This window comes from Psammomys obesus, unplaced genomic scaffold, assembly GCF_907164565.1.
Source record: "Psammomys obesus unplaced genomic scaffold, mPsaObe1.curated_primary_1811, whole genome shotgun sequence".
NCBI lineage: Eukaryota > Metazoa > Chordata > Mammalia > Rodentia > Muridae > Psammomys > Psammomys obesus.
Window position 1 is genome coordinate 158,221 of NW_026596105.1, and position 21,253 is coordinate 179,473.

General features: G+C 39.2%; 2 protein-coding genes across 2 annotated transcripts in view; one reads left to right on the top strand and one right to left on the bottom strand.

Moving 5' to 3' along the window:
• Positions 1 to 5,611, top strand: part of LOC129692337 (zinc finger protein 431-like) — a 66,013-nt gene extending 60,402 nt beyond the window's left edge. Inside the window, exon 3 of the mRNA XM_055628674.1 lies at positions 5,443 to 5,611. Coding sequence (XP_055484649.1) covers positions 5,443 to 5,498 — 56 coding nt within the window. The 3' untranslated portion in view covers positions 5,499 to 5,611. The remainder of the gene's footprint in view (positions 1 to 5,442) is intronic.
• LOC129692334 (zinc finger protein 431-like) overlaps positions 1 to 21,253 on the bottom strand; it is a 49,699-nt gene that overhangs the window by 2,174 nt on the left and 26,272 nt on the right. The window contains 3 exon segments of the mRNA XM_055628668.1: positions 1 to 1,060; positions 2,558 to 2,618; positions 2,824 to 2,950. The exon segment at positions 1 to 1,060 is cut by the window's left edge and continues 104 nt beyond it. Coding sequence (XP_055484643.1) covers positions 1 to 1,060; positions 2,558 to 2,618; positions 2,824 to 2,950 — 1,248 coding nt within the window.

Consider the following 21,253-nt stretch of genomic DNA (forward strand, 5'->3'; position numbering starts at 1 on the left):
ACCACACTGGGTACATTCATAGGGTTTCTCTCCAGTATGTGTTCTTTCATGAATTTTGAGATTACCCTGACATGAAAAGGCTTTACCACACTGGTTGCATTCAAAGGGTTTCTCCCCAGTATGTGTTCTTTTATGTCTTTGGAGACTACGGTCACATGAAAAGGCTTTACCACACTGGGTACATTCACAGGATTTCTCTCTAGTATGTATTCTTTTATGACGTTGGAGATTACCATGATGTAAAAAGGCTTCACCACACTGGTTACACTCATAGGGTTTCTTTCCAGTATGTATTCTTTCATGTATCAAAAGAGTACCATGTTGTGAAAAGGCTTTACCACACTGATTACATTCATGTGGTTTCTCTCCAGTATGTATTCTTTTATGACTTCGGAGACCACCCTGACATGAAAAGGCTTTACCACACTGGTTACATTCATGGGGTTTCTCTCCAGTATGTGTTCTTTTATGACTTCGGAGACTACCCTGACGTGAAAAGGCTTTTCCACACTGTGTACATTCATAGGGTTTCTCTCCAGTATGTATTCTTTCATGTACCAAAAGAGTAGCATGAAGTGAAAAGGCTTTACCACACTGTTTACATTCATAGGGTTTCTCTCCAGTATGTGTTCTTTTATGAGTTTGGAGATTACCATGCTTCGAAAAGGCTTTACCACATTGATTACATTCATAGGGTTTCTCTCCCGTATGTGTTCTTTTATGATTATAGAAAGTACCATGATGTGAAAAGGCTTTACCACACTGGTTACATTCATAGGGTTTCTCTCCAGTATGCACTCTTTTATGTTGTTTGAGATGACCATGCTGTGAAAAGGCTTTACCACACTGATTACATTTATAAGGTTTCTCTCTGGCATGAATTCTTTTATGTCTCTGCAGATTTTTGTGTTTTAAAAAGGCTATATTACACTGGTTACATTCATAAGGTTTGTCTCCAGTATGTGTTACTCTATGTCTTTGGAGATGACTGGGTTGTGAAAAAGCTTTTTCACATTGATTACATTTATAGGGTTTCTCTCTGGTATGTGTTCTTTCATGCCTGCAAAGATAATTGGTACACATGTAAGCTTTACCACATTCATTACACTGATATTTTTATCTGTATGAATTATGTTTACAATTTGGTCTCATTGAAAAGGGGTACCAGATCTTAAGATTTCATCACTTTGTTTGCATTCATAATTTTCCCTTTCTTAACAGGTTGTCGAGTCTTTGTAGATATCTATAACGGTAGGGGCATTTATTATATGGTTTAAAGTATAGCCTCCTTTTTCTGTATGAGGTTTTTCACAAATGTAAAGAGAAATGAGACTATATGAAATTATACTACCATTCTGATAGTAACCACACTGACTGTACTTATACTTTTCCTATACATTGCATCAGTAAAGTGACTCAAAACAAACACATGAATTTCCACGTATTTTGTATTCATAGAAATTATCCACAGTGTGAGATTGTGGATGTATTCCCAATGATGTTGGAAAATTAATTGTATTAGTTTACTTTATTAGTAGTCCACCACTTAGAGTAGATTTTCTGAATGAGAAACAAATTAAAAAATGGCTTATTAATAATTCATAATTAGGTAAGCAAAAATAAAGTGTAGATTTACTATCAGACCCACTGCTGTACACATGCATTGGATATTTTAGAACACATTTACCTGTGGTAATGTATATGTGAATGCCACTTGGGAAGAGTAGGCATTGCTGGGTTTGTTCCAAGGAAAGCCTCTACAAAGAGGTGATCCTGGAGAAACTACAAGATTCTCACTGTTATACTTTGAGACATGTTTTTTTTTATTTTCACGAATAATTTTGTCATTATTAACTAATTAATATTTAATAATATAGTAATTATAAACTTGTATCACATTCAGAAAGTATAGTCACAGTGGGAACTACTACATATCTCCTTATTGTTCTGGGAGAGAGAGGTACATTGCTATTTTTAGGATCCTTATGCTCATGAGGCTTGTATCCATTTTGACGAATATTATACTTCAAAGAAAAATAACAAATGAAAGACTTTTCACTTCATAGATTGATATTTTGCTCCTCATAGACATGTACTATGTGGATTAATGTTTTTCCACAACAACATTTTTGAATCCCATAAAGGACCCCTCTCTCTAAAGTTAGCGATGGTTTAAAAGCATGTAAGGAACAAATGCTTTACTCTGGACTATTTGCTAACTAGAAGATATTGGACATATACTTATCATCCAATGTGTATACATTTTGCAATGTTTATGTTGTAGGAGATATAGATTGACAGTTCAACATCATAGCTCTCATGGGGCTATGGTTCATATGGTGACTGAACTCATTTCTTGTCCGCTTTCTTGGAGGAATTCCATTCAGATTTTGGATTTGTAAGAATTTCGTAATCATTTATACACTTGAAGTAGTGTATTTTTTTCTTAGTTTGTTTTTCACAATGATGCTTTTCTTTAACATTGCTGGGACACATTGAAATTTACTTAGAGCCATTCAGAAAGCTCATATTCACATCTCTTGAACATGAAAATTACCTTCTAAATCTTCCAGAACTTTGACAGTGTTCTTCAATATTGTGGTCTTCACAATTGAAGCCTAAAATATGTAACAGAAAATGTATGAAATATTATTCATAATTAGGCATACTTTAAGTTATTATCTTCAGTGAACTTTAGAACCAAGCCTTATCTATGCATATCATTCTTCAGCCTTCTCAATTAAAGTTACAGAAGAACATCATTAACGGCAGCAACAACAGTTGTGCCCTTGTTTTAAAAACTGAAAGTAAGTTCAGTCTTACCTATAGCAAACAGGTTCCTGTAGGTCTCCAGCATCACATCTTTGTAGAGACTTTTCTGGGAAGGATTCAGCATAGCCCACTCTTCCCGAGTGAAGTTCACATGCACATCATCATAAGTCACTACATCCTGAAATATCCCATAAATGTGTGGAAAAGAAAGCATGAAAATTACAACCCTGTAAATATATACTCCATTGAGAATAAAGTCATGTATAATTGTTGACACAGAAGTTTTAAATATAATCACTAAGTCATTTTAGAAGGCAACTGAATAATGAGGTTTACGTCTCTCATTTCTACTCCTTTGAAATAGGATATAGCCTGATAAGAGAAACGACAATTAACAGAGGGGGGGTGACAGAAAGACAGAGAGAAATGTACTGAGTACACATCAAATTGTAAGAACAATTACTAACTACTAAAACAGCCAGAGGTACATATTAAGACCCTGTCTCCTCTGGAAAAACCAATCAACGAAACAAAAAGAAAAAAAAAAACAAAAAACAAAACAAAACAAAAAAAACAGAAAGAATGCAGTGATGTTCACAGATGTTCTTACAAAGAATATTTCATCTTCCAAAAACCTGAAGGGCCCAGAGTAAACTATATAATTAATAAGATCTTACTAAAAGGGAATGCATGTTTAAAGAGTAATAAGTTGAAAAATAAAATATTAGCACTGAAAATTTTGATCATAAATAAACAACACAGGGCAGGAAAAATGTCTTAGCAGTGAAGAGCTCCTGCTGGTCTTGCGAATAATTTGGACATATTGCCAGTATTTACATGGAGGCTCACAACTATCCATTACTCCAAGTTGTGGGTATCTGAGACCATCTTCTGACTCCTGTGAGGCACACATGCATACAGGCAAAATACTCATATTCATTCAAAAACTTCAAAACAAACAAAACTGTAGGAAGACTGTCATGCACCTGGAATGCAATGACTTCGAAGACTCAGCCAGTATTACTGCTGTAAAGATATGCCATCCTGAAAAATAAAATATAACCTATGACAGATTTCAAAATTTAAATGTGGATGAAGATCAGAACAAGAGCATATGCTTGACATGCACAAAACCCTACATTTCAAGACCTATAGCCAATAATATAAAAACAAAACAAAATGAAACAAAAATCCCAGGCATGCCAGCCTACATTTTGTCCCAGCAATTGTGGAGCCAGTCAGGTGGATTTCTAATTCCAACGTTGGCCTGTCTGACCTACATATCTAATTTCAGGACAGCCAGGTCTAAGCAAACAAACATTCCCTTCACAGTATGTAGATAGATAGATAGATAGATAGATAGATAGATAGATAGATAGATAGATATAATGAAATTATATCTATAACAACATAAACTACCAAAATAGCTTAAAACTGAGTAACATTTGCTTCTCATTTAGCAATAGAGTCTATAATGGTTGAGGTTTGACAACACCAGAAGGAAGCTGACTTATCAGTTTCAATTATAACAGAGTAGACACCAAGATCAGAATATGGATTGAGTCCATAGATATTCAAATGCCATCTCCAGTAAAAATCTAGAAAGGTTCCTCCTACCAAATCTTCCATAAACTCCACAAAGAAGAGGCACGTATTCAAAGGCATTATATTATCTGGGAGCTTTTTGATACAATCAACTACATTCTAAAGCCTGTCACTATAGGCTCATGGTCATCCCATAATGAAAATGCATTTAGTCTTAATTCAATAGTCATCAGCGTCTGCAACAGCTCCGATAATGTTCAAATATCCAAAGTCTGCTTTGACACTACATAATTTATTTACTGCTATACCTTGTAAAATCAGAAAGCAAGTTACACCCTTAAAACACACACTGGCACAGAATATACTGTCTAATTCCAATAGAGAGCAATGTGTATAGTGAGGGAAGATTGGACCAACATAGGAAACCCAGCAGGGCAAACACCAAATGTTGTCACTGACCTCAGACACATGTGTCTTCAGTTTCATAGGGCTTAGGTGGCCGTAAAACTGTAACTTCTCAGTTGGTTACTTCCATTATCTATATGTGTCTCTCCATGACAGGTGTCTCATTGCTTAGTTATCTCAACATCTTGTGGTCACAACTTACAACTCAGTTTTCATCCCCACAGCTTCATGCAATGCACTCTCACAATATTCTCACTGTTGCTCTGACTGCCAAACTCAGATAGCTAGAACAGTTTTGAATTGAAAGTACAGAGGAAGAATCCATGACCTTAAGTTTTATATCTTTCTTGTTCAAAAAATCAGAGCAACATAAAGTTTGGATAGACACTGACATTCTTGGACCACAGCTGCAGCACATTTCTGATGAAGTTCCTTCCTGAGAACTTTCTAAGGCTTGAATCCCAAGCAAGAGCCTTTTCTTAAATGGTGATAAACTCCTTGAAAATACTTGCCTCTGTTTTAGCACTTGACTGCCATCTGAAATGACACAGTTCTATTTTACTCTACAAACTAGAATTTACATTTATTTCTGACCAATTGTTGTTGTAGTTTACAACTGTAATCTTTAATGTAATCTTTATTAGTAATATCCATCTGATTCAATATTACATCTAAGAAATCAGCGCCAAATTTTCTAATTCTATCTTACTTATTTCTTAGGACATGAAGAAGATAATAAAGATTTGGGAACACATTACCAAACAAATGACTTCTAGCTCAATTTTTCATGGAGTGTATTTTCCACTGAATCCTATGAACTCAACTTCCTCTATGCACTACTCTCAACAGCAAATCTTCAATCAAATTCATACGGGAATAAATAAATAAATAAATAAATAAATAAATGAATAAATAAATAAATAAATAAATAAATAAATAAATAAATAAATAAAGTGAAGGCAAAATGTGGCTATGAAATTGAAAGTAAGTAATAGTAAATGGGAGGTGAATGAAAAATAAAGAGAGGAAAGAACATGACTGCTCCTAAGTATGGTGCAGTAAAAAGATTATTATACATAAAACAGAGAGCATGCCCACAGTCTGGCATATCAGAATACATCGAGAGTGGACATGACTCTGAGCTTTCTTAGAAGACAGAAGAGAGAAGAGGAGGAAGCAAGACCAAGAGTCTAGGATGGTAAATGATAAATTAAAAAAAAAAAGGTAAGCAAAATGTTTGAATTACATAAACAAGGGCAAATGTGAGAAGGGCTACACAAATCTTGGGGTAGAGGACAGGGCATGTCAACCATTACCTTTGTAGGGAATAAGGTATGCTGGGACAACATGGTTGGCATAGCTGCTTTGATATTTTAAATAGTCACATCAGCCTTTTTTTCCCTAGGAACTGAGACTAAACAGTAGGAATGAGAATATTGAAATGATTTAACAATATTCTCAAAATGCTTTTTAAATGTTGAAAAAGGATTTATGGTCCAGTTTTCTCCAGACTCTAGCTACACATGTATTAGAGTACAGCATGTCTGACTCACACCTTTTCTCTCAGACTGTGCATTTTTAGACAGGAAAATAACATTCCTGCTAGACAGCCACAATACTTTGTCAAGATCTTCCGTGTTGGTTGAATGAGTCTAACTACAACAACTTCATTTCTAGAGATAAGTTCAAGAGTCTAACTACAACAACTTCATTTCTAGAGATAAGTTCAGTTCCATATACAGATTCTTGATTTGCCTGGCCAGGTTCAACTTCAGTGATTGTCCTCTATTGATTTTCTGATTACTCATTGTTAACACCAACTGCCTTCAAAACAGGAAAGCTGTCACCTTCTTCCTCCCCATCCTTTTCTCAATGACCAGTCATGGCCCAGCCTGGATGGAGTTGCACGACAGTCTTCCAGGCACTGGGCAGCAGAAGCAGGATTAGGAGTTCAAAACAATTCTCAATAAAAAATAGCATGAGGCAAAACTGAACTACAGAATATATTGCTATAAACTGAAAAAAAATAATCAACACACTTTCTGTCATGTTAGCTACTGAGGTCTGTAATATGATACACTCAGCTATAGCCAATGCTCTGTGACTTACATTCTTTATGTGACTTAACTATGTCAATAAGGATTGGTCATGTCTGCAGTGCATTAAAGAAAAGTCCCCCAATTGGAGATTCAGTATTCTGTGGTTCAACATAACTTCCCTAAATTGTCCCTAATCTTGTCTGTTTTCATTTTTATGCTTGAATTAATATACGGTAGGTAACTACAAAAATCTCTCTCATCCCACCTCAGTCAGGTTTCACTTCAAAATGGTGATGCCAGTCACTGAATTCCTTACACTTTAGTCTGTGATCTATCTACTGTCTATCATGTTTCACTCTATAGGATACACAGTCATTTTTTCCTCCTCTTCTGGTCTGAAGAACAAACACATACTCCACATGCAAATCTTTTTCTTGTTACTACAATGGAAACCACACTAAAATGACTTAAAGGAGTAACTTAAAAACTCTTCTGTGGTACAGCATTTAAGAATTTAGGAATTTTAATCAAGAAGAAGGCAAGGTCATTTTCCTGGGGAGCAAAACACCAGAATCAATGTGACCTAAGGCAACAAAGGTTTTCTCAGATTTCTTTTTTTCAAAGTGCAAAAGCTGCAGCAGTTACAATTGTAATACACCTTACCAGGAAATAACCACTCCACATACATGTAAAATATTAAGTAAGAAAATTCTCTTTAACTGTAGCATGTATCCAGCTCTAGTTCATACTAAAATAGAAGACAGCTTTTAGGATTTTGGAACTAAACCTGCTCCTGGGTTGCCCAGCAACTTATGATGTCTTCGTATTGCCCGCCAGGTGGCCACACATGGAAGACATGGTTACCCTGCTTCTTAAAGAGAACAACCTGACACATGGTCCCTCTCCTGGTCTCTCTTGCTTCCCTTGTCCCCTCTTACTCTCTCCTTTGTCCTTCGGGGCACCCCCTCTCTCTTTCTACCCATCATGTCCTGCTCTCCCTTCTCTCTCTTCATCTCCATCTAATAAACCTCTTTCATATAAAATCTGTTGCAATTGCCATTATTTAAGTCATCCCTACCATTGGTGCTGAAACCTGGGGGGAGGGGTACCCTGGCTTCGCCAGAAACCTTTTGGACTCCTCTGGGACAAAATGGATGGCTACAACAAATTCCTTGCTGTTCTATCTATGCCTAAAAAGATTTATTTTTTCTCAACTGTCTCACTGTGCACCACACATCTGCCCCGCTGCCCACTACCTGTGGCAGCGACAGCAACTTATGACCAGCGGCAGTGTCCCACTCTGGCTACCCACTGCTCGGACTTGTTCTAATGCTCTGAACTCCGGGAACTCAAGCCACGCCAAAATCAACTTGGAAAAGTCGCTGGCGTGCCCTAACCTACACCTGAAGATATTTACTTTCTCTCACTGCCTTTATTTGCACCTGCTCATGACTGCTCCCCTCTGCAGCTGCTCAGTGCCCAGAGTCCCTGGGACACAGCCAGGTGAAAATCGGCTTGGGAAATCACTGGCGTGCTGCTTCAGACAAACCAGCTTTAGGTAAGAAATCGCTGGGGACCCTGTACACAGATTTGCAAGGAAGCCTAAGCTCCCATGAGTGAGATTTTAAGATTTGCACCACTGCCTCAGACTCACATAAATGAGATTTTGAATCTCCTGCAAGATGCTATCCGCCATGTTGGTTTGGGGAGGAAGTGGGCAGAGCCTCAGCTTCACTATGGACTCAATTTGGCTTCACGGCCATTTTGACTTAGGGAAACCTCTACAGGATCTGTCTTGCCATGCCCTCGCCCCTCTCCCACTCCTGCAAAAACCTTTTCTTCCTGATTTCTATATACTCTACTCTTAAATATATGCTTTAAATCCTTGTCTAATAATTTATATAATTTTCCCATTGGGTTTACATTTACAAGACTTCCTTAATCATAACTACCTTTATTTTATCTTCTTTTAGACTAGGACAGCAACGAGCCTCATTTTAAATTGGTATGGATTTTTATAAAAACTTCAAAGTTACATTTTACTGTCTATAATTCAACCCTGCTTCAAAATAAATATATAATGCTAAAATTTCAAAATTATAAATATCTATTCAAATGAAGTTGGTTTGAAATGTCTAAGTGCCTATGTCTTTTTCAGTTCCTAAATTAAGAAATGCTGTTGCTGTTTTTCCTGCCGTGTGCTGCCTATGATCAGGATTCACCACTAGGCTTTCTGGCTAATGGGTTTGCTATAATAAATTCAAATGTAATTTTAAAATTGCTTTATACTATTCTACTAAAGTGTTGGTTTTAAATCTTATAACTCAAGTTTGTTACTACATACAGGTCTTTACCAATATTCTAAATTAAGTTCTATTAATTTTAGAGGATTTATTTATGTTAAAACTTGGTTATGATGCTATATCTCTACTACCAAAAGGTTAAAATATGTTTGGAAATGGAAATGGAAATGGAAATGGAAAATAATTCCATTTTCTAAAAATGGAATTATTATTAATCTATACTATAGCCTCAAAACTTTTATAAGTTTTAAACTTTTTATATACTAAATCACACAAGAATTTATGCTTTCACTTTAATGGCCTGTATAACTTTTAAGGCTCCAACTTAACAGGGACAAAACCTAAAGTCCTAGTAGTTAATGGTTAACGAATGCAAGTTAATAGTTAATCATCACATAGATGGTGAAATATATATTTATAGTCCTACAAATGCAAACATGGCCTCACTACAATCTTAATAAACAGCTGAGGATGGTCATTCAGTCACCATATAGGAGTTAGTAAAAATAATAAGAGAGGAGTCTTACTGACAGGCTCATCCATAGCAAAAGCTATGTTCCAGACCTTGGCTATGCTCTGAGGCTGCTGGCACTCTCACACAAAAACAAGAAGTCTGCAGTGCCCCATCCCGCTGAGGTAGAGCCAAAAGTCAGTTCCGCCAGGTGACTCAAATCCAGCCAAGGGAGACACTGGTCCCACTGCTGCCTCAACAGCTATAGCTGCCTGCTGGCAGACTGGCCTCTGGAAGTCAAAATGCTCCCATGCAGGTTTGTCCTCTGTGCCCAGCCATGGAGGCTGAACCAGCACAAGAGCCACACACACTTCCAGCCTTCCAACTCCTTGGCCTGGTGGAGGACAAATAGCTCCTTTATTCAGCGACCTCCACCACTCAAACCCAGCCCAGGGTAACATTGCAAGTCTGTTTTGGCCTCACAATAGGGTCCCAAGAACATACTGCCAACTTCTGTCTTGGGAGACTTCAGATGCCTTCTCATTTCTCCTCATATGCAGGAGACCAGGCCTTAAGCCTAAGTCCTAGAGCTGCTATTGTCAGGCCTAGACACAATATGCCTTGTTGCCAGATTCAAAAAACAAAACAAACAAAAAACAGGCCTAACTGTAACCTTTTACCATCCCTTTATTTAGCTAAAGGACAATAAATGTTCATAGCAATCTCACCTATGTCTCATGGTAAATAACTAGATACAAAGGCCCCCCTCAAAAATATTATTTGAGGATTTAAAAAATGCCTTAAGATTGGTAAACACTAGTTATACATGTTTGAGAGTCTAAGAAAACATCTTAAGGTCGATAAATGCAAGTTATAAATGTTTAAATGTCTAAAAAAAATATTTTAAGGTTGGTAAATACAAGTTATAAAGGTTGCAAGGTCTAAGGTGATTAAAGGCATCCTAAATAGGTAAAAAGGCTTAGTATTTCCTCCTATTGCTATGCTACTGTTATGTTGACTGTCCAGGCTTTCAACTTTATCAATAGAGCTCTGATTTATTAATCTAAATCTAAAAGAAAATCATTCCACTATACTACCCACTATCATGGTTCCAAGGTCAAGATTTGCAATCTCCATAATGTGTACTTATACTAAAGGTTAAAGATCAAGTGAAATTTTGTCCCTTTTACACAAAAGGCTTCTGCCTTTTCAGAGCTCCCCGTAAAGAATGCTTATGTTGTTAACACAAATGTCTATGTCTACATATGTGTATGCCTTTTCTAAAATGTATATTTCAATGCAAATTACAATTATGATGCTAACATGTCTAAAGTTTTATCTCCTTCATAAAACTTAAAAGTAATTCTTGTAATCTACAGGAAATCCACCTGAATCCACCTATCAGGTAAACTTGGCTCCAGATAAGTACTGTACTTATTGCCTATCTCAGAAGATGGGATTCCTCCCCTTCCCCTGGTTTTGGGACTTTCCTTTACTAGCTACCAGATTGCTATCTGCCACATGCAACACTGGCTGGATTGGTGAGTTCTCCTCATTGGCCAGCCACTAGATTGGTGAGTTCACCTCATTTATCAGCATAAAATGCCTCTCTGGGTAGGGGAAGCTTGACTGTTCAGAGTCCAGTAACTTCCTATTATCTTTTGAGACAGAAGGAGCACCCCATCCATAGTATTCACTGGCTATGGTTGACCCTCTCTACTGATCTACATTTAGGACTTCCTCTTTCCCCTGGAGAGATCTCATCCCAACGTGCACAGTTTCTTTTCCTCACGCTTGCACAAAAATCCTAGGACTAGGTAGACTGTGCATTCTTGGGCAACTATGACCCTGATCTCTGGCCAAAAGTTGAGGAGCTATTGAATCAGGTAGGACCATCTCTCTTGGGTCAAACCTTGCTCTTGGCATGCCTTGACAGGTCACTGATGCCTACCCTCCCAACAGGTATAGTCCATTCATCCATTTCTCCAGATTATCCTCTGGAATGTCTTCTGGAGAATTTCAGGTTTCTAACACCTAGTGCCCACTTTAAGGGACTCTAAGTTTACACACTTCTGTAACCAAACCTGGCCTCAATTACAGATCCAGAGCAAAGCCTTTTAATTACTGCCAGTGATTGGGTAAAGGAAGGTTCCCTCAGGTAAACGGAGGTTCCCATGTTCAAGTCTCTTCGATCCAAACCTTCCACCTCTGCTAGCTCTTCCAAAAAGTTTTAAATGTACACCTAAAGAATTTTCTCCATAACCTATTTAATTTGATCTTCTGCAATATACATATATACATACATATGTATATGTATATATGTATATATATGTTTCCATAGTCTGCCAAACACAGATGCTTCCTATATCCACAACAGGACCAAAGCGGCTACCACAAGTGTTCCACTATGACCTTGCAGACTTCCATCAAGCTGGACCTGCACTTTCCCTCCTAGCCATGGATGTTCTTGCAAATCCTGGACAGCATCAAAGCAGCCTGTTCTTGGAATTGGCCAGCATTTCAGCCTTTTGACCTCCCTACAGCAACCCAGTGTCAGCAGGAAGTGGCCAGAAGAAAATCCATGCCCATTATTCACTTATTATTAACAAAAGGCTGGAATGGTGTGCTTCAGAACCAGGACAAACAGCTCCAGGTTCTCCCAGCATTCCTCAGTTCCTATGTGCTGCCTTGCATGGCCAGCAACTCTCTACTGACAACCCTTGACCCTAAATCTTCCAAGGCAGAGGCTTCTCCTCCTCTTGACCATGTAATTTGGCCATTTTGTTGCTATTATTTCTTCTCTCTCTTAACCCTTTGCATAATAATCAAGAGCTGCTTCCAATGAGCCTAAATTTATATAATTTACCTTACATGAGAAACAGCCCAAGTTCCTCATTTTTATTTATAGAAAAAGGGAGGAATATTAGGATTTTGGAACTAAACCTGCTCCTGGGTTGCCCAGCAACATATGATGTCATCATGTCGCCTGCCAGTTGGCCACACCTGGAAGGCGTGGTTACCTTGCCTCTTAAAGGAAACAACCTGACACATGTTACCTCTCTTGGTCTCTCTTGCTTCTCTTGTCCCCTCCTTACTCTCCTCTTTGTACTTCGGGGCAGCACCTCTCTCTTTCTATCCATCATGTCTTGCTCTCCCTACTCTCTCGCTCTCTTTCTTCATCTCCATCTAATAAGCATCTTTCATATAAAATCTGTTGTAATTGCCATTATTTAAATCATCCCCATCACAGCTTAGAACAGATTCTGAATTCCATATATGCAATCATCCTTAAATCTCTTTTAGGTTCAGGACAAAGGTTATGTATTAAACCATTTCAATATGGACTACTTATTCCAATACTGGACAATGAGGAAAATGGGAGATTTGAACACCAAAGATATTCCAAGAATCACTTAAATACTGCACTCTCCTAATATAGCAGGTCATTCTTCAGTGCCAGGGTCATCAGTGGAAGGTCTCAGTAGTTTTGATTGAAAGAAAAAGTAGAAGGTAGAAAATGTAGTATCCACGGTGGGAAGGTCTTGCACCAGGTATGTCTCATAACTAAGCTTCTTTAGAAGACTAGCATCTTGTATAGTACTTCCAGGGGAGAAAGGGAAGGAAACAGGAGACATCTATGAATTGATCAGAAACTCCCACACAATGAGATAAAACATAAGGTGTCTAATAAAAACATGCAGCCCCATAATGTGTAAGGAGGCAGCCTCCAGAGCCCTGCTTTCTCCAAGCACCTCTTCCATTTGGCTCCCCAATTTTGCTACCAAAGTTAAAACAACTTCACATTCCCAAGTTTGAAGAGCAGTCTCCCACCTGGCCCTTTGAATCATTTTCCTAAATATCTGTTATCTGGTTAAACTTGCTGTTTAACAGAAGTGCCTAAATTGTAAAAATATGTCACCCACAAAGCCATCATTACAGAAAGAAGACCTACTTCTTTGCTGCATTATCACCTTGCTCTGGACCAAATGTCTAGGGAGACAAATTAAGGACCTTGGATTCAAGACCTAATGTTTTGGAAAAAAGTTAAAGGCCTTGAGCCCAGGCATCCTGGATCAGCACGGCCTCCAACAGAAACTCCCTTGCTTAACCCACAATTTTAAAATTTGATTCGATAGACCCTGACACTCACCAAGGGCTGCTCACTTTGTGGATTTAATACTTTAAAAATACAACAAAGCTTATGCCCTCATGGATCTTTCAGATACAGAACTAGCCGCCTCCCTGAGATCAGTAAATAAAACTTTAATTTTAACCTTCTGTTCCTGAAGTGAATTTTCTAGGCTTCCACCCAAACCCAATATAGTGAAGATATTCAGATGCCTCCAATGAGTTCACAGGTAGGACAAGGGATCTCTCACTTGGCTCTTTCTGGCTGCAGGTTCCCACCCTGCCCAGGAAGGGCCCTACGTGCAGCTCCTGCTGTTCAGCCACTGGCTCCACCACGTTGGGGGCAGTGGCCACACACTCACCATGTTGTGACTTCAGAACTCTCCTGAAATACCCTCACAGTAAAAGGTTAAAATACTTAAGAGTTAATTACTGGGGCTGGGACAGAATCACCAGACCACATTCCTTTCAGAGCAGAGGGCCAACAGCAGTCGGCCACCCAGATAAACCTGACTGGAATCACATAGCCCCTAAGAAAACCTGCACATAACAGGGCAGTACTAGAGGTCAGATGCCCCCAGGTAGCCAGGCCTGACCATTTGCAGTCTTGGCACCTATCATTGGTCATTTAAAATGACCAATCATTTTAAAGGCCAGCTTCCCTAGAAACTACCCCACTTGCATTTTTGTTCTTCTTACCCAATCCTGTAACAACAAAGCTTGTACTACAGTGCTTGCATTTTTGTTCCTTTAAAAACCTTATTCTCCCGGAGAGGGAGTGTCACTTGTCCCTATGTCTTTCTAAAGAGCGGCCACCCAGCTCGAGGTTGTAATAAATAGACCCTCCTGTGTTTTGCAATGGAGTCGATTCCAGCAGGTCTATTGGGGGCTTGTAAACTGGGTATAACAACACACAGCACACACAGCAGCTGTGCTCAGACCACAGTACACCAACTATTCAAGACTGCCCAGCTACAGAGTCGAACAGGCAGCATAGCACCAGGAGAACCCACCTCTTCTTCTGACTGGAGAAAGGCCTCAGCCTTTCTCACCAGTGAGTCTTGAGTGACATCTCCCTTGAGTGAGCATCTACTGAAATGGTTAGACTAACTTTGTAACCTGTATGTCTTCTAAAGCCTATAGTTTTGAGTTTTAGGTTCAGGTTAAGCTAAAGCCTCTTAGTACCTTTTCAGAGAATGAAGAAATGTGACCCTATCTGTGAGGACAGACAGAAAAAAAGCAAGCAATGACCTTCACTCAGCAAAAAGAAAGACCAGACCCTTGTCTTCAAGATAGTGTTTCTTAGCAACGAACCCAGACTTCTTCTGAGTAGCTTTTGACCTCCAGCCAAAAGTCCGCAGCCCCTAATCTTCAAGCTTGAGCACCTAAGACTAACCAATTATCTTACTTTATAGCTTCCTCATCCAATCCTAAATTCCCCAAGACTCAAGTTTTTTTTTTTAATATTCATAGCCTGAATCAGAGGATCTCTCTCAGAATCATACTTAGCTGCTTCTTCCTCCAACTCTGCAACCTCATCAGGATCTAAGTCATCCTCAAAGTCTTCTTCTAACACCAAAACTGCAACTTCAAATTTCCTGCAATTTTTCTTTTAAAAACCTAAAGGCCTTTGTCTCCCGGTGCCACTCTTTGCTGACCGGCAGGGGTGACCCCATTGCACAATGGTTAATAAACCTCTTGCTTTTGCAACGAGTCGTGGTCTGGGGGCAGTTTCTGGGAAGGGCGCGATCTTGAACTCCTGAGCTGTGAGACCCCAGGTCTTACACTACCTTAGGGTTAGATTGTACTAAAGGGACCAGGCTTGGTGATTCCTGGCCCAAGCTTCCATTTCAGGGCCCTATCTTTTCTAGATAGGCAGAGATTTCTATTTCAGAATCATTTGTGCCTGTCTTCCTTAGCCTACATTCTGTCTTCCAGCACTCAGTAGGCACTTTCCCTCTTTCTCCTGGAATCAAGGTGCATATATTACACAGCTTATTATTTTACCTGCATATAGGCAAAATACTCATATTCGTTCATTCAAAAATTTCAAAACAGAGAGTTTAGAAGAATGTCATGTACCTAGAATCAAATGTCTCTGCATGGGTAGTATTAATGTGGTAAACATATGGAGTCCTGAGAAATACTTGGCATTTTTAAAAATTCAGTTATGGCTGTGGATAAAGATCAGCATATGCTTGACATGTACAAAAACCTACATCCCAGCACCATCTGCCAATAATGTTGAAAGAATCAGACGAACATCACAAACTCTATTTTGAATTTTAGGCCCCATGTCCAAGTCAGTTCTCTCAGTACTTTTCCAGAAAGCAGAAGGACACAGGCAGAGATGAGGACACAGTCAAGTGGAGACAGACCTCCAGACCCGCCCCGCCCTGTTATAAAAGAGGAACCAGGCCTGCACTTGGGAGGTACCCTTACCTGACAACCAACCCAGATAGCCCCAGTTTCCCTTCCTGATGGCCCCTACCCTGTGACCACAGTCAAGATGTGCTAATCGCTCCCCCCACCCTTAGCAACATCCAAATCAGCATGTAACAGGACATTCCAGGGGTTGCTCATGATCAGATATCCTCCAGATGGCCGGGCCAGGACTGACTGGGCTTGGCACCTAAAACAGACCAATCATTTTAAAAGTCAACTTCCCTATAGACCCTGTCACCCAATCCTGTAACACCAAGGCATGTAACTCCCTGCTTGAGATTTCTCCCTAAAAAAACCCAAAGCTTTTGTTCCTCGGGGCAGTCTCCCACTTGGATACAGACAGCCCCATCAAGCATTGTCTTGAATAAATCTCTTGCAGTTTGCATTGATCTGGCCTCTAAGTCTCCTTCCTGGTAGTTGAGTCCCGAGTTCAGTCCAACAATGTTAAAACAACAACAAAAAATACATATATATTGGGACACATTTAATCACTGCCCTCGGAGGAAACCAGAATCTGGGAAAGCTTGAATTCCAAGGCCAGTCTGGTCAACTTATCAACAATTAGGAAAAGCAGATCTACACACAGAAACTTTCAAAAATAAAAGCAAAAATAACAAAACTAAACATATAAAAACATCAGGGCAGAAAAATAGCTTAGCACTGAATAACAATTGCTTCTACTTGTATCTTATGTGATTTAGTGCTAAGAGACTATAAGGCAAACCCAGTCTCACTTTTGCCCTTCACAACAAAAATGAAATAGTAATTTAATGTCCATTTCCTGCCACACTAATTACAGCAAAAGATGGGAAATCAGCCCTATTAAACTGCATAACACCATGCACACTTGAGACATCTCTGCTCAGATACTCCTTTTATACCCTGGAATTGAGTTCCTTAAGCCATAGCATTGTGGCTGCTATTACCAGAAAGGGTAAAGGATGCAAATCAACTATTGATAAAGTTTGATCCACATTTCTTCCTTGACAACAGTTTCTAAAATATTTGTAAAATATATAAGAAAAAATGTGAATTTAGAAAGCAATGTTGAAAACATTGACCTTCATTTTTCAAACCTGTCTTTCCTCTGCACACAAAAATAGAGAGCTCATTACATGATTGAAATGAGTAATTTTTAAAATTTTGCTGTGGTACAACCTTTAACTTAAGAATTTATGAATCTGAACAAGGAGAAAAGCTACGTCATTGCTCTGTGAATCAAAAGACTGGGATCAATGTGACCTGAGCCAACATAGCTTGCCTCAGAAATATTTTTCAAAAGGCTGAAGATGTGCTCTTGTAGAATTTAGGGTCATTTGTGCCTGTCTTCTATATGCATCCCCATGGGAGAAAGTACTCCAAACACAATTAAATGGTTAAGAAAAAAAAAATCTCTTTAATAGTAGCATGTATTCAGCTCTAGTTCATCCTAAAAGACAAGACAGCTTAGAACATATTTTGATTTCCCTATGTGAAGAGGATGGTCATTAGAAGAAGGAGAAAACAGGGAACAGGACAAGAGCCTGCCACAGAGGGCCTCTGAAAGGCTCTGCCCTACAGACTATCAAAGCAGATGCTGAGATTATGTCCAACCTTAGGGCAGAGTACAGGGAATCTTATGAAAGAAGTGGGAAATAGTAAGTCCCGGATAGGACAGGAGCTCCACAAGGAGAGCAACAGAATAAAAAAATCTGGGCACAGGGGTCTTTTCTGAAACTGATACTCCAACCAAGGACCATTGCACAGACATAGCCCATGACAGTTCAGTGTCCAAGTGGGTTCCATAGTAATGGGAACAGGGACGGTCTCTGAAGTAAACTGATTGGCCTGCTCTTCGATCATCTATCCCTGAGGGGGGAGCAGCCTTACCAGGCCACATTGGAAAACAATGCAACCACTCCTGATGAGACCTGATAGACTAGGATCAGAAAGAAAAAGACCTCCCCTATCAGTGGACTTGGGGAGGGGCATGTGTGGAGAAGGGGGAAGGGTACTGGAAGGGGGAGGGAGTTTACTGGGGATACAAAGTGAATAAAGTATAATTAATAAAAATTAAAATAAAAATGTTTAAAAATAAAAATAAATGAGAGGGGTAAAGGAATGGCTCAGTGGATAAGAATACTTCCTGATATTCTAAAAATAAACCTAACTTTGATTAATAGCATTCACTTAAGGTGGCTCACAGAAGCTGGTCCACCTCCACAGGATCCCGTGACTTCCTCTGCCTCCTCAGATGACAAACACATGTAGGGAACTAAAACAAACAAACAAACAAACAAACTAATAAAGTCTGTAATCCCAGGACTTTGGAGGCAGAGGAAGACAAATAGCTGTGAGTTCAAATCCAGCCTTGTCTACAGAGGAATTCCAGGACAGCCAGGACTACATAGTGAGACCCTGTCATGAATAACCAAAAATAAATAAATAAACATGAGAATTTATATTTAAATATTAAATTTTAAATAATTTCACTGTATTAACAGGCCAAAAAAGACATCGGATACCCTAAACCTGTAGTTATAAGTCCATGAGCTGGGTGCTGGGAAGTGAACTCAGGTCCTCTACAAGAGCAACTATCAATCTCTTCCTCATGACCCACCCACAGGATCAGGATCCCTGTACAACTTTTCTAGGACCCCTCTCTCAGAACCAATCCAGGGCTTCCCATTGACCAATCCTTAGACCACCATGTGTGTGTCCCTCCAATCCACCATCAGGGACCCAGAAACCCTCCCACAGGCACTTGCCTTGCCTTTATGTGCTCCTAAACTCCTCACATAGGTTCTTCTTATGTATTTGCCCTGCACCCTGCTATCTTTCATTCTGACTCTCCAAAATCCCATGCCTCGGTTCTTAAATAAATGAGAAGATTCCCAAAGGAATCCACAGACATCAGCCCAGCCTGCACATTTTACTTTCCTCCTGGTCAAGGACACCTCTATAAAAATAACTTCTTCTTTTCTGAAAAGACTATATACATTGTTGCTAATCTTGACCTATCTACCCAGGACTTCCCAAGTTAATGCTGAATCCCATCCCCCACAGACACACCCTGTTCTGGTGGCCTGAGAAGTGTTGACCATCATAAAATTACCTACCTAAATACACATTGCTAATGTCAACTCCTGTCAAAGCAAAAAAGCTTTCCCCCTCCTTTTCTTCCATCACTTTCTGTGCTGTGACTACGCCAGTTTAAAATCTGGTCATAAATTTCCATGTGATGTGCACAATAAGCAAGTACAACTATTTTGGTCTGAAGTCAGAAGCCAAGCTCCACAAGCATATTTTTTCCTGCAACCATGGCTGACCATATGCCTCCAGTAAGTAATTTTGAAACTCAGTGGTAGTATTGCCCTTTATCTGAAATTTTTATTTATTTTAATCAAGATACCTTTACCTTAGACTGGAATCAAAGTCACTTGAGTCAACATAGAAAAGCTTGACACAGAAACATTTTTCTAGAAGACTTGAGCTGCAGCTGTTCTAGAATAAATATCCGTCCCAGGGAGAAATCACTCCATATATCTAAAAGTTTAATAAAGAAAAACCTCTTCAAATATAAAATGTATTCAATTCTGTATACTGCTCAAAGAGTAACTGACTGCATCAGTGACATATGCTGTCACCTTGAAGTCTCTTTTAGGTTCAGGTTCCAGATTATGCTCTGAGTAATTCCTATTCAGACAGAAAACATAAAGTCTAGCCCTGAAAGGACACGGAATTTTAAAGAGCAAATCTGTCTTCTAGACCATAATGAATAATCTGAAAAACAGATTTAAAGGATTTATGATTGCCAAAATTCTCACACATACAAAGGAGAGGGAACACTAATGCAGAAAACAACATGGAAAAGTTAACTATGAGTACTGTGTTCATAGTTCTTCGACAAAAGCTATACTGAGCTATTCTTACTTCAGAATACAGTGGCTTTTTCCTCACAACAATGCCACAACTGCTTATATGCAGACAAAAGGGAGTTCATTTCAACCAACACTAGCTACAGTCTCTCTCAGGGCTATGACCCCACTGCAGCAAATACCATTATATTAAGCTTTATATTCACTTTACGGATGTTTGCATGGTACCTATAGAAACGAGAAGGGGCCATCAGATCCCCTGGACATGAAGTTACAGATGGTCAGCTATTAGCTGGTTTCTGAAATGGAACCCATGTCCACTGTAACAATAATCAGTGCTCTTAACTGTTAGGCCAGCTTTCTAGCTGCTTTTTCTTTAAAATTTCTATTTTTCAATGTTAATTAAAATATATTACATCAATTTCCCCTTTCCATGTCATTTCTTCATCCTTTCCCAAATTCTTCCATTCCAATTTTTTCTTTGAAGTATGTGAGCAAGTATGTGAAATCACATGAATTAGACCTGCTGAATACATTTCTGTTGGTTCTGTGTATATAGTTTCAGGGCTGAAGATGTTCCATTGGATAAGTAATTAGGGAGCTCATACTTGCCTGAGGCTAATTTCCCCACTTGCAGGATAGTTTCATATTAATGAGTAACAGGAGACTGACCCTGAAGTGCCCTAAGCTGCCTTGGACAAGAAACATCAGAAAACACAAGGTGGTAAATACCTTAGCAAACAATTGCTCTGCAATGGATCTGAATTTCTGGAGGTGCAGGGAAGACTATGGATATTGGCCTGGGGAAATTACCACCTCTCTTTATTCTGAGGGCCTCCCACCATACCACTGACCATTTTCTCCTTGGGTGAATTTGAAACCTTGAAATTCCTGCCTCCTCTTTGTAAGCACCGTGATTACAGGCCTGTGCTGAGGTGGCTTCAACTTCATTTAGTGATGTAATAGAATGATGGTATGAGTAAGATGAGCAGTTACACTTATCTATATTACAAAACCACTTAACTCTGTGAGCCTGGGTTTCTCTCTGTATAGAATAAGGATGATATAACTCTGCCCTATACTTTAGATGAGTTATAACAGACTCAGGGATAAAGAAAAACAATAGTGTTCATAGAGGGAAGACAGTGGACTTTGACCAGGAGGGCTGCACTTGATGGGAGCCTTATTCTGTTACTGGCATAAGGACCAGAGCCCAAGACCTGGCTACCCTAACAAGCCAGGGTCAGCCATTCAGCATCATAAGACAATTAAAATAACTGAATTATGAAGCTGTGACGTCTATTTATA